Source organism: Camelus ferus, chromosome 9 (assembly GCF_009834535.1).
Source record: "Camelus ferus isolate YT-003-E chromosome 9, BCGSAC_Cfer_1.0, whole genome shotgun sequence".
NCBI lineage: Eukaryota > Metazoa > Chordata > Mammalia > Artiodactyla > Camelidae > Camelus > Camelus ferus.
In genome coordinates this window covers 69,503,292-69,518,254 of record NC_045704.1, presented here as the reverse complement: position 1 = coordinate 69,518,254, position 14,963 = coordinate 69,503,292, and the positions used below count along the sequence as shown (strand labels likewise).

At 34.7% G+C, this 14,963-nt stretch overlaps 1 protein-coding gene across 4 annotated transcripts in view; it reads left to right on the top strand.

The window, feature by feature from the left end:
• The window catches only part of DPYD (dihydropyrimidine dehydrogenase), a 720,433-nt gene that overhangs the window by 182,124 nt on the left and 523,346 nt on the right, over nt 1–14,963 (top strand). For all 4 annotated transcript variants that reach the window (XR_004322677.1, XM_032487157.1, XM_032487158.1 and 1 more), the window contains exon 5: nt 3,835–3,996. Coding sequence is in view for 3 of the 4 variants with exons in the window: in XM_032487157.1 (XP_032343048.1) it covers nt 3,835–3,996 (162 nt within the window). In the remaining variant the exon portion in view is untranslated. The remainder of the gene's footprint in view (nt 1–3,834; nt 3,997–14,963) is intronic.

Below are 14,963 nucleotides of genomic sequence, written 5' to 3'. Positions count from 1 at the left end.
TTACATCCTTGCCAGCACTTTTCATTATATCTCTTTGACAACAGCCATCCAAGGTACAGCAATTCAACTTCACTCTTTTGCGTGTGGTTATCTGGTTACCACAGCATCACTTGCTGAGAATTTCTTTACCTGTTGAACTGTCTTGGAACCCCTTTAAAAAATCAGTTGAACGTACATGCAAAGGTTCTGTCTGGACTCTCAGTGCTACTCCATTGATCTACATGTTTATCCTTACGCCAGTACCACATTGCCTTGTTACCATAGCTTTGCGACAGTTTGTGAAATCACAAAATGTGATTCTTCCACGTTTGTTCTTATTTTTAAAGGTTGTTTTGGCTACTGAATCCCTTGGATTTTCATATGAACTTTAGAGTCAGCATGACCATTTTTGCAAAAACATCAGTTAGGATTTTGATAGAGGTTTCACTAAAGCTATCGATCAGTTTGGGAGTATTGCCATCTTGGTAAGCACTCTTCTAACTCATGATCATGTTTCCCCATTTAGTTAGGCCTTTAGTTTCTTTCAACAGTGTTTTGTTGTTTTCAGAAACTATACTTTAACATTTTTTAGTAAATATATTCCTAAGTAATTTATTTTTGATGCTCTTATAAATATAATTATTTTCTTGATTTTATTTTTGGTTTGTTCCTTGCTAGTGTAGAGAAGCACCAATTAATTTTTATGTATTAATCTTACATCCTGAAGGTTGCTGTGTTTCTTTTTAGTGCTGTATGAGGGTTCTCCAGAGAAACAGAGTACATCATACATATACCAATGTATATATATGACACCGATGTCCCAGCTCAACCAGGCAGGCTCAAAAAGGGACACATTTCTCCTTCCTCCACCTTTTTGTGCTATTCAGGTCCTCAGTGGACTGGACAATGTCCACCCATATTGGGGAGGGCAATTTACTAAGTACACCAATTCAAACTAATCTTATCTGGAAAACCTTCACATACACACTCCAAAATACTGTTTATTCTGGGCACAGTATGGTACAGTTAAATTGACACGTAAAATTAAACATCACAGTGTTAATAGTTTTTTTTAAATAGATTTATTAGGATATTCTCTGTGCATGATTATTTCATGATAAGTAGAAATAATTTTACTTCTTCCTTTCCAATCTGGAGAGCGTTCACTTCTTTTGCTTGCCAAGTTATCTGGCTAAAACCTTCATACTGTGCTGAATAGAAGCACATCCTTGTATTGTTCCTGATCTTTGGGAGAAGCATTCAGATTTCAGCATAAAGTAAGATGTTAGCTGTGGGTTTTCCATAGAGGCTGTTTATCAGGGAGAATCAGTTGCTTTCTCTTTGTGGTTTGTTGTGAATTTTTATCATGAGTTGTGTTGGATTTTTGTCAAATGCTTTTCTGCATCTGTTGAGGTGATTGTGTGATTTTTATCCTTTATTCTGTTGATACAGTGTATTATATTAATTGATTTTTTGGGTGATAAACCAATCCTGCATTTCTGGGATAAATCTGATATGTATATTTTGGAAGTATTTGTGAAGAATTGATATAAATTTTTATTCAAATGTTTTGTAGAATTCATCGTTTAAGCCAAATCATCCTCAAATGCATTTTGAATCAGCTTTGCTATTTTAATGATTTCTTAATTTACTTAATGAGTCAAGTAAAATCTTTGGCACATGCTCCTTCTATATATGTAAGACAGTTCTATGCTAACTTTTGAAAATCATACTTTGTCAGTTTAGTGCTTTATTGTTGGCCCTTATTAGTGACACTAACAAACTGTCAGAAAGACATTGGTAAATATGACCAAATTTAGGGGAAGAAGTAGATCTTAATCTCTTGAATTAACAGAAAAAAGATTTTTACCTTATAATAACTTTTAATTGGACTGATAGAAAGATCAAAACTAAAGGAACTACAAACAAAAATCATGTGATGAAGTATAAAGCATAACTAATGTTGGGCTAGCTGCCTCCCCTACTATTTATAGTGAAAAAAGCTGTGTGTATGTGTGTCTTTTACATTCAGATATGTACTGTATGTATAAAAGAAACATTTACATGTGTTAGATGTGACTGTTCATTGCTAAGACACACTGAATAAGAGAAATATTGTTGAACTACCAGGAATGCTGTTAAAACCAAGCATTTAGATTTATTTTAAAATGTTTCAGTCAGTTATGGAATGCCAGTTTGATTCTTTTTTTAACAGATTACATACAGTATTCTGATTATGTTTTTAATTTTTTCATCTATTTTGTGAGTCTTTTTTTGCCTGAATTTTGATTAAAATTATTTTAAAGTCTTTTTAAATTAACTCCACTTTCTGGATCACCTGGGGCTCTGCTTCATTTATTTTTTTCTTTGATTATTAGACATTTAATTCTATCTCTTTTCATGCCTAGAGATTTTTAATTGAGTGCTGGACATCTTATATAAGATGGTTGGTGATAAATATTAAAGAAATTCCTCACAAAGTACCAGGAATACAGTAAACAGTCAACAAATAGTAAAGGTTATTGTTGCTGTTTGTTATTATTTGTATTCTATATAGAAATTTGTATTTTTGATTGAAATTAGTCATGGAAACAATGTATATATTTTCAGACCTTCAAAAGTACTTTAAACAAAAGCCAAAGGAAAAATAAACGTATTTATTTCATGTTGTTATGTACATTCTACCATCTCTGTTTTAAAATGTATTTTTAGAGCAAATTTATATTTATAAAAAATTGTGAAGATGGTACAGAGAATTTCCATATATACCTGTACACAGTCTCACTTATTATTAACATCTGACATTGTATAGCACATTTGTTACAATTAATGGAGCATTATTAATATATTATTATTAACTAACATTTATAGTTTCTTCACATTTCCTTTTTTTTTTTTAACCTCATGCTCTTTTTTTTGATCCAGGATTCTATCCAGAATAACATGTTACATTTAGTTTTCACATCTCCTTAGGGACTTCTTGACTGTTACAGTTTCTCAAGATTATCCTTATTTTGACAAAATACTTGACAGTTTTGAGGAATACTGGTCAGATCCAATTTTTAATTTTCATTAGAGAAAAAATGCTTCTGAAATATTCAACTTACTATTCGTTCTTGATTTAGTAAATAATGATGTATTTGTATAATTTATGAACAAGTTGGGTTCTAAAAATTCTTGATAAAATTAAAATTGTAAGTTATTCTTTAACAGTTAAATGTGTGGACAGGAGTGATGAGTGATGAACTTGTCAAGGTTTGGTCCAAGAGCGCTTTATAATGAGGTTTGTCTGCATCTTTGGTTAATAGGATGTACTGAAGGATGAAACTGAACACAGTGTTATAATACACAGTATCCATGGACAGGCCAGATGAAATGAAGGGAAGGAGAACCCTGGCTGCTTTTAATTTAGTTAAATGGAGGATAACCTGGAAGACCTGAGCATAATCTTTTTTTTTTTAACTTTTACTTTTAAGGTTTAGGTTTTAAGCCTGTTCAAGCAATCTACCTAACTCACTTTTGTTAAAACTGAAAAGAAGAATTTATGCCAGAATAGAGTTAGATGCCTTATAAAAGAAAGTAGTTACAGGGCATTTTTATTTTAAATTTCAATTTTCCAAAATTGATTAATTATTCATATATTAGTGTAGCATATATAGAATACTCCTCTATGTTAGTTACTTTCTAGTTACTACTTTATGACTCCTGATAGTGAACAGTATTATAACCTCTGCATCTTATGTACACCTTGACCCTCAATCCAATAACCTAACAGAAAAAAACTTAAGTCATAAATTGAATGTTTAATAGGTACATTGTTTCACTAGAAATTTTTATTTTGTTTTCTTTTTGTAGAACTATTATGGAGCTGCTAAGATGATATTTTCTGACAACCCACTTGGTCTGACCTGTGGAATGGTATGTCCAACATCTGATCTTTGTGTAGGTGGATGCAATTTATATGCCACTGAAGAGGGACCAATTAATATTGGTGGATTGCAGCAGTTTGCTACTGAGGTATGTAAGATGTACGTATTGTCTTTCCCCCACCTAACCCACAAAAATCTTAAAATAACTTTAATCCTTGATGTTTTGTTGGTGTCTAACATTTTTAGTGTGATGTACAGCTAAAGTGTGTTTTGTGCCATTAAACAGTATTTTTATTCAACAACTTGGCTTCAGAAATGAAATTTTGTAAAACCATATGTCAAATTAATTATAATCCCAGAAGTTTATTAAAATACTTTGAAAGTTATGTAAATTGGAGGATCTGAGAATAAAAGTTATTCACTAACTTTACAGTGGAGTGTGGCTAGGGGACCCCATTATTAAAAGGCTATCTTGCTTAACTGATTCTTTTCCCTGAAACTGTCCTTAACCTTCACAGCTTGAAATAATACATCAGCATTCTTTTGTAATATTTTTGAGTAATAGGTGTTGTAGAATTATTAAAAACTCTGAAATTGAATAATACCCTTTAACATTGGATTTTGTAAACTTATCGATTAAAAACAGGTATGTTATTTGGGTGCAAGTTTATAATGAAATAAAATGAAAAAAATTTTTGCCTGTTTATCTCATAAGTTTGGTCCATGTCTTTCTTTTTTCATGAATCCTTTGTAACTGACTTTGATTCTCTAGGACATCATTTTCTCTCTGGGGTCTCCTTTTTGGAGTCAACTACCAGATCAATGCCTGTGTATCATTTAAATGATCAGTTTATATGGAGGTTGCAGCAAGATTTTGTAATCCTTGGGGTCCAGTTGGCTAGAAGACCAAATTAAATGCCTGTCAACACTAGATTTTTAGTTAATGACTTCCCTGTCTGCTTTCGTCAACTTAAACACAATGTGTTCTTTCTTTTTAGGACCCTTCCCATAATATTCCTCAAGCTTAAATCTCACTTTGCTTTTAGTAATAAATCAGGATTATTCCCTTCCTGCCTTCTGACAGGTTAATTCTAAGGAAAGGCTCCTGGGAATGAGAAAATAGAAACAATTTGAAGTTCTGAGTTGTTGCAATAAATTCTTGGATTTAATTTCTTTTCTTACCAAATTCAAAATTGCATTAGGCTTACCTGACCAGTGCAAGGTGTGATCTTTACAACCTGAGAAAATCCTTAGTTGATGGAGAAGCTTCACTTGAATTCTTTCACAGTTTTCTTTGGGGACCCATCTCCTCTTCATTAAACCAGGGCAAGCTTGCAAGGATGTAGTAAATGAAAGGTCACACATTATGTACATGAACGAACACTGCATTTCAAAACAAGATGAGTTAAAATAATATTGTTAGTTTTTCAGTGACCTGGACAAGAGAGATGGAGAGAAGGAAAGAGGGAGAGAGAGAGAGAGAGAGAGAGGGAACGTGAGTGAGACAGTGAGCGGAAAAAAAACCGGAGAAAGAGAGAAAGGGAAACACCATTTTTCTGAGAACTCTCCCTTGGTTTTAATGAGGTTACTACCATGGCTTTCCAAAGCAAAGTCTATTTAAGACAGCATGCATTAGGGTGGTATTAAATTCATTTTAAGTGGATCATAGAATTTAAATAGGAATGTATCTTTATTACATTCCATGTATACTTTGTATAATGGTGGCCTCAAATATATTTATCAAATCATAAATAAAAAAATTTCCACTGTAATTATATAGAAAAGCTTTCCATTTTTTTTTTTAATTTGGCCACTTAGGGCAGGTTATTTTAGAAAGTTCTGTCAAAGGGTGGTTTACCTAAATTTACCCAGCTGTCAAAGCTGTTGTGAATATAAGCAGAAACAGACTCACAGATACAGAAAACAAACTTGTGGAGACAAACAAACAAAGGGGAGAGGGAGTTGCGGGAGGAAAATTAGGGGTACGGGATTAACACATACAAGCTACTATATATAAAATAGGTAAGCAACAAGGATATACCATATAGCACAGGGAATTATACTCAATTATCTTGCAATAACCTTTAATGAAGTATAATCTGCAAAAATACTGAATCACTATTCTGTACACCTGAAACTAACACACTATTGTAAATCAACTGTACGTCAATTTAAAAAAAGATAAGCAGACACAACGTTGGAAAGTGACTATAACTCAATAAAAAATGTTAAAAAAATATAAAAAGATAAGCAAAACACAGTGTATTAACTGACTTCCAGTGAAAAGAAAAAGCATAAAGTGCAAAATACTATTATTCTTTCAAATTACTAAACTATTGATGTGAGTACTTAAGTCAAAACAAAACATGATGCAGATAATTTTATGTTTCAGTTGTTTGATAAAACAATGACTGATTTTTGACCTTTGAAGAAATAGAAATCTATCTTTCTACCAAATTAAGCAAAGGTTAGGAAAGCAGAGTAAAATAGTATGATATTTTTCAAAATTGTTTCTCCTGTAACTTGTTAGTGATTTTTAAAATATCAGCTCTGTAGTCTGCCATGATTGTTTAAATCTGTATCTTACACTTTTCTATTTGAACATGGGCGTATAATTTGGAGGGGCTGCAGTAGAAAAGGAATAAATCACACGAAGGGCAGCCGGCAGTAGAATCAGGAGACCAGCTACTTCTTTTTCCTGTCCCGTGTTGTCATTATTATTCCATCCTTTGCTGTCCCCTACATCTGCGGTGACCTTGCTGCAGACACTTCTGTATGCTTGTGGCACAAACAAGCCACGGGGTGATTCCGAATCTCTCTAGGAGGCAGTTTTTCCCAGTTCAATTAGGTATAACAATAGTGCTGCAACAAAATAATTTGGGAATAATAACTTGATGTGGATCTCCTTATCAGTCTCGTCAGGGTTTTAAAATTTCTCTATACAAATGTAACCCTTGAACACTTTATTTTGAAATGTGTTTGATCATTAATTGAATTTTAAAGAAATCATCTATTTGTCACATTTAGTGGACCAACTAGACTCTCATTGCCTCTCAAATTTAATTGATGAATTGTTGCAAAAGGATAGTGAAATGAGACTGCATCTTTCTACTCATTTCCTAAAGTTTAAAAATAACTGTAAGTAGATAATTAGGTGCACGTTAAGTCAGTTCCCTTCTAGTGATGTTAAAAGAGGTATAGAGGCGATTTGGAAAAATTAAAATTACAATTCCAGGGTTCTGAAGTTTGATTTTAAACGTTAAAATGAGTGAGGTTGAGAGGAGTGGTACTTAAGACTGCTGCCTCGATTATAAATTTTAGGAATACATTAGGTTATGCAATCAGTACCTAAAAACAGTATTTCTTGTTCACAGTAAACCTTCTATGAGATTATTTTAACACCCATTAAATATAGTGTTCTTGATACTTTGCATTTATTTTTTATACTTTTAGTTAAGAATGGAACTGACAAATAGAATTCCAAACTAAATCAGGTGACTCACTAGGAATAGAATTACTCTTTAGATTTTTCTTTAATTGTATCTCTCAGAGGGTTTTCAATCACCTCTCATTTGATATTACCCAGTTCTTGTACCACCATCATATACTATTTATACACCATCATATGCTATTTGTAGTTATTTCTGTATTTTATTGAGTAGACACAGTTCAAATCAAATGCTCATAATATAGCAAAAGTACATTGATATAATTCAAACAGCCAGGTGTTATGAGGTAACTATGTACAATTACTCAAATTACATGAGCATTTTTATTTTGCTCAAATCTTGTAATAAGTAGTTTTAGAGAACTGTGAAATAAGAAGGAATATGATTACTTGAGTTAGGATTATTTTAATAGGACAAATACTTCTACCATATCTTCATCTTGAACATGGAGTCACTAAAAGCCTTAAACTTCTGCCTTCTGCAAGTATATTGGAGAATATAGACACATGTGCAGTACCAAATAAGAGAGTTGCATGTCTTCTCTCAAATAATATGTTTTGTGATATATCCCATCTAACAAATAAGTAAGTAGAGACGAAGAAAAAACTTAGGTGCAGCCCTCATATTAACATCAATTATCAAAAAAAAGTACGTAAACTGAAACATGAGATTGGATAGACTCTGTGTGGTATGTTGATTGCTTTATAAGTAAGTTAATCAAACAAGTGACTGAGATACTTTGGAGAGTGAATGAGAACATTATTCATCATTAGTTCAGTGCAGCAGGTATGAACCGGGACTATCCCAGGCAAACTGGCTTGTATGAACACCCAGTGTATTAAGCTCCCACTAGGTAAGGATTCAATTAACCAAACAAACATTGATTGAGCATCGATTAGGAGTAAGTGTTGTTGTAGGCTGGTCTATATACGACATGTCCTGAGAAGCATCGTAGTTTCTCAAGAAGTAATACAAGCCAACAACTGAAATGTCATAGCAAACTTAGTAAGACGTAGACATTTACGTTAGCATGCTTGGACGGATAAGCCACTCTTTATTAATTTTTATTTGATATTGGAAGTGATCAGACCTTAGTGCAAAGGATAGGATTTGGCGGGGGGAAGTGCAGAGTTGTAATACACCATACCTGCACGGCACTTCAGTGCATTTTGTACTATCTCACTTTCAAATGCTGATGAACAACTGGTAAGACGTGTAAGCTAGCTAACGTTTTTCCCGTTTTGGACATGAAGAAACCGAGGATCAGTATGATTAGAAAATTGTAGTAAACATTAAACAGACTGCTGTAGTCCTGGACAGTGTTAGGTACTTTCTTAGAACTTGACTGATACTCAGAACAACCCTCCAGGTGAACGTTATCATCTTCATTTTATGTATGAGCAACAGGAGGTTTGCCCAAGTTCACAGGTGGTACGGGACAGGTCTGGAGTGCAAAGCTCTAGTGCCCTAATTTCCACCATTTCACAAACTCTCGCTTGCCCCCACATAATGTTACAAGTCATTGATACAAAATCAACGCAAACTCCTATTTTCTGGCTGCAAGCTCACAGTGTTACACTTCGCGGACTCAGCCGTAGATCCCTGAGTCACCGCACTGTACAACTCACAAAAGGAGGTCGCTGTACCTCACCCCTGTTAGATGTGGAGCAACTATGTGAAAATAGGTTGTGTAAGATGAACACATAGGCTTAGTCATTTTATTTATTTATACATGTTACTGAAAAGCTTTTTTTTTTTCTTTTCTCCTTGCCGATGAAGGATTTTGTACAGCCAGGATTCAGGTTTTGTGGGGCTTGAGATGATAAACTTTGGGTCGCTTCTTTGAAAAGTTACACGCAAGTAGTACTACAAATTTAAATACAGGGCCTTAGAAGGGGCCCGAACAATGAGGGGCCCGGAAGTTGAAGCTTATATCTGAAGTTTCATGTTAATGAGAAAAGCCCAAGCCTGCCTTTGTGGTGGTTGGTCTGTGCGTAAATTTAGGAAGGAGTCTAACACGTTTATGATGTGGTTTGACAAACTGGTCAGTTAGATCTGCCAGTTCGTGCACCTAATCTAAAACTAAGGTAAAGTACAATGATAATGAATAATAATCAATATTTATGGCTAATACTGTTAGCAGGTCATCTATAAATAGAATATGGATGAGAGAATAGTTGTTCAATTAATGACACCTCACACTTGCTTTATAGTCCCAACCTTGTATCATCTTTGAGTAAAATTTATCCATAATACTCCTATTTTAAAACAGTGAATACAGTTTGTGAATGCTGTTCATACAAAGGAAAAACGTAATTATTTCTGAGACAAGATGTACATGAAAGATATACATTAAACAGTAATGAAATCAATAGTTTGTGTGTTGATGAAATGTTCTCAGGGGTGCAAATGCAGGTAATATCTGTCCAGGCTTTATTTGTGAGTCTCCTTTTGGCCTTAATGCAGTGATTAATAGAAAGGAATATGTATTGATAGATTTCACTAACTATTTGACATTCTTCGCCAAATATCTTTAGAAATCTATTAAAAATATCCAATGCTGGCACAATGATGGATAATAAAACTGCAGGACTGGAAAAATTGCTAGATGATTTGCATTGCAATATTTTAGTTTATTTTTCAACTATATATTAGTATGTAGAGTTTTAAAGTATACAAGTAAGTTTCAGAGATTTGGGGCAATAACATTGAAATTTACCAAAGCTGCATGGTTGTTAAGATTATTTGCTATGAATGTTTTTTGAATTTGTTTTTTATAAGTTCAAATGTATATACTCTTGTATATACCTTACAGTTTAGAATGATGGACTTCCATTGGCTTGAACCCTAACAACTTAAAAATATGTCTTTTTTTCATAAATATATTTGATGAATAGCATTAGAAAGTAGTAAAAAGCAGTAATATTGTATCAGCATGAATCACTTGTAAGAACCATGATGCTGTGAGTTAAAATTTAAATCACCCATTTGCTCCAAAGTATGATGATAAATGAAATATACTAAGCACACAAGAAAAATTAATAGCTGAAGTAAAAAGAACGATAAATACCTTTTGGAGTCAGAAATAGTATGGAAATTCTCAGCAGTAAGCGGGACTCAGGCCACTGCCTGCTCGGCTCTGCATAAACACTCAGGGCTGCTGAGGAGTCTGGTGTGGGGTAGGAAGTGCCAAACACATTGTGCGTGGTGGAGAACTGGGTTCACCTGCCCCTGGTAGAAAGGTTAAAAAAAAAAAAAAAAAAGGCACAGGGCTAGGGCTCATACGAAGCTGCAGAAAGAAGCAGAGGGAGCTGTGTCCCAGTGTTTTGGGCAGGTGCCTAGTGGCACAGTAACTTGCTTCAGTGATAGCTCTTAAATACGACCTGGAGACCAGAGCCCTGGGCTTCCAGTAAGAGACCTGATCTTGCAGTTGGGGGAGGCAGAGGAGTGATGCGGGGTGGAGGCTGTCACATACTTGATCGAAGAAGCTGGAGGGTAAGTGCAAAGACAGAAGCATTTCTCTCAGGATAAGTCTGAGACAAAAAGTGCAGAACTACATTTAAAAAGCTAATGCCACCAGTGGTATAAGATTCAGCCTGCAGATGATTGTATCTTAATGAACCATATAATACCATAAACAAGCCTTTAAAATAAAAATAAACAAATAAAATTCATAAAAATAAGGTAAATTTATGAAAAAAATAGTGAGTTTGGTATGAAAAGTAGTTGGTTGGAAATATTCACTGAAATGGAAACACCGGAAAAATGTTAAATTTAGAACTGGAGCAGGGAGAGCTTGGTGAAGAGCGGCCTTAAAGTAGTTACAGTAGGGATTTTTCCAAAAGAAAGGAAAAATGTAAGGATGTCACCTAGACACAGGACTGCAGTATTGTGAAGGACCAAGGGTCTCAGAAGAATCAGCTCCTAGAAAAGATGGATAAAACAGTTTACTTTTAAACCGAGTGACAGTTAGACTTGTTACTCCAAAAGGGGAAAAGACCTCAGTTCTCTTACCCGAAAGATAAGAATTCAGATGGGAGATGGAGCGTTGTATAGTGAAAGATTTTAAAGGATTTATTAGCGAAGGGAAAGTACTCCTCCAGGAACGGGAGGTGATGGGCTGATCCAGGGGTAGATATCAGCACTGGCCTTGGTTTGGCCCCCTGTCATCACCTCGCTTAGAAGTGGTCTCTTAACTGATTGACGGTTCTTGCCCCTGGAGTGGTTAGCCATGCTCGTCTCGTTTTGCGCGTGTCCTTGCCCATGATGCACGCAGAAAAACCCATGGCGGGAGCCTACACCACAATGCTAATTATATTACAGTGAGCATTGGGTCATGCCCAGTTAGGTCCTTGTTGCTACTGCACAGTTGTGGCTGTTGGGTTCTAAGTGGTTTCTTGCTGGCATCGTTTAGAGGAAGGAAAGCACTTGTATGCTGAAGGCAGACATACTGCTGTCTTCCGCACCATGCTCCCTCTCCTCCACCTTATCTGCGCGGTGCCCCCACTTGTCTAACCGCCTAACCCACATTTCTCATCAGCATCTATAGATGTTAGAAGCCAAGAACACAACATTTTAAAGGACTAAGATAAAGAACTGTATTTCTCTCTTAACAATAAAAACATGAGTAAAGGTATTTTAAACATTTTAAATCCATAGTGGCTTATCCCTCACTTTGTTACAAGAACTCCTAAAAGTTATTCTTTAGCAAAACTGTGACAAACCTGGAATGAAAGAGAGAGAGATGTAAGAAATAACGAGGAGCAAAGAAACCAGCAATATATGGTGGTAAATAGAATTAACTATCGACTGTAAGGTAATAATAACAACTCATTTTGGGGTGTTAGAGATACAATTCTATATAAAATCGACAAGGAAGGTGTCTGGAGATAGGGGAGCACAGGGGATAGTTAGGTGTGCTAAGGGCCGTTTGTGTTAGGAGAAGAGTGATAGTTGATAACTTGGGAATATGTTTTCAAAAATGTTGAAATATCTATGTTAAAAATTAAAAGGTAATCAAAAAATGTAGAAATACAATCTGTAACTTGCAAGCAATCATGTAAACAAAGAGGGCTGAGTGAGGAGAAAACTTAATCCAATGAAAGACAGGAAAGGAAAAATAAAACAGAAGACAGAGAAGCCAATACAAAAGCATGGTGAGCAGGAAACACAAAGCAGGTAACAGAAATGCATCCAAATGTATAATTACTCACAAGAATGCAATTTTATTAAATTTATCTGTTAACATGTAAGTGGCTCTAGTATGGATTAAAAATAAATGCTCCAAACAACTATATGATATTTAGAAGAGACACTTTAGCAGAAAACTTGAAAATAGGTGGTAGAAAAAAATATACTATGCAAATACTAACGACAAGAAAGTCAGTGTAGTGATATTAATATGTAACAAAAGTGGAAATTTAGGGAAAATGTATTAATAAAAATAAAGAGAAAAATAAACAATGAAAAAAGAATGAACGTCTTAAGAATATAACATTCATAACTTACATGTACATTACAGTATATTCTTACTCAAAATTAGTAAGATTATTTGAATAAAGTTTATTAGCTTGATTTAATAAGTCTATAAAGTTTCCTGAACTCAACTAATGCAGAGTGAAAACAACCTTTTCATGTACCTGTGGAAGAAACATTTATCAAAACTGATCATGTGCTTGGTCAGAAATAAATATATATATATATTTTTTTTCCAAATAAGTACATACAGACTGTATTTTTTTCTACAAGTAAATTAGAAATCAAAAATAAGAATATTATTAAAATGCAGACAATAACAACAAATTTAAAACACATATTTAAATGTATGTCTTAAATGGAAATTCAAAAAAACACATTTGTTAACAGCTCGTGGGTTAAAGAGTTTGTCACTATAGAAATTACAAAACATTTAGACCTGATGACACAGTTTCCATTGACAACCTGTGAACTGTTGCCAAAGTCATTTTTGCATAAAAATGCGTTGTGTTAAGTGTATATAACAGAAAAAATAAAGATTATGTATAAATAAGCAGGTTTCATCTCAAGAAGCTAGAGAGGAAACGGGTGGAGGAGGGTGATGGTGGTGGTGGTAATGGTGGGGGTGATGGTGGTGGTGGTAAATTCTGAAAAAAACAGAAGAAAGGAAATGGAAATAATAGGAAAATAATGAAATAGATTATGAAAGCAAAAATAATGATGATCTACAAAAAAAAAAAAAAACAGAACCTGGCTCTTTGAAATAGTTTAGTAAATGATGATCTGGCATGTCACTTAATGACTAGCACATTTCAGTTATGGCTGCCTTCTAACTACTGTTCTTTTCTTATTTTATCAAGCTGCTTACTAGTAGCATTGGCTCCATAATTAATCATCACTGCTGTTTCTAAGGAAAATTGTCTTAACCATCGGTTGAATCTGACAGGACGGGGATGGTCCCTCTGGTCTGTCATGTCTCCATCACTCTCTGCTGCCTGCCTGCTATCCCCTTGCCCCCAGCAAGCCGTAACATGGATTCCCTGGCCCCTGGCAGCTTTATCTTCCAACTCCAATATGAACATGTAATTGAGTGACTAGGTGCTAGGCAGTGTCTGGGTGCCAAGGATACAGTGATGAGCAAGACAGGAACGGTACCAGTCCTCAGAGAGCTTATTGCCTAGTGAGAAAAAAAGACAATTAAGCAAGCAACTTACCATATAGTGCTGGGGGCGGGGGCAGTCAGGCAGGGCTGTGGGAGCCGGCAACTAGGACACCCAGCAGATAGTCTAGCAGGGAGGGGAAGCTGAATTGAGAAAGTGAAATTTAAATTGGGTCCTGAAAGATGTCCATTAAGTGCAGTAAAGTCAGGAGTGGGTGAGAATTTAAGCACAGAGAATAGATGAGTGAGTCCTGAGGGCACATGAGTTCTTGTCCTGGTTAGTTTGAACCCACATATGATTTTGGATCAATAAACTGACTCATAACCAAAGCATACACACCTGTTTTCAAATTGTGTTTTGTCAACTTAACCATTTAATCCAATCGTAGCCTTAAATCACAAATGTAACATCATTTAGTTTAATCATAATAAAAATATGAAAATAGATAAACAAGGACCTATTGTAAAGCACAGGGCACTATATTCAATATCTTGTAATAACCTATAATGGAAAAGAATCTGAAAAAGAATGTATGTGTCTAATATATATATATATATATATATACATATATCTCACTTTGCTGTACATCTGAAAGTAATAGAACATTGTAAATCAACTATACTTCAATAAAAATTGTGAAAATAGTAAAAAAAAATATGAACTACAATGTAAGAATAGTAATTTAGGAATCAGCTCTGTTGTCTATAAAATGAACGATCATGCCTAACTCTGAAGATTCTGAGGGCTGGGGATGTAAATGGTAAGCACCTAGGAGAGTGCCTTTTCAAGAGAAAGTGTTAATCCCAGAAGGTTGTCATCAATGATTCATTCAGTCTTCACAATCAGTTGCTGAAGTAATTATTACCCTCTTAATTTTAGAGCTGACATTTAGAGAGGTGAAATCTTCTCCACGATAACGTGTCATTTTTTAAAGATTTGGCTCAGGTGTTATCTTTCCTCCTTTCTGGGATAAGTTTTCTTTCTCACCAGCTCCAGGAGCACCATGTGTTAAAATGAACCCTACACATGGA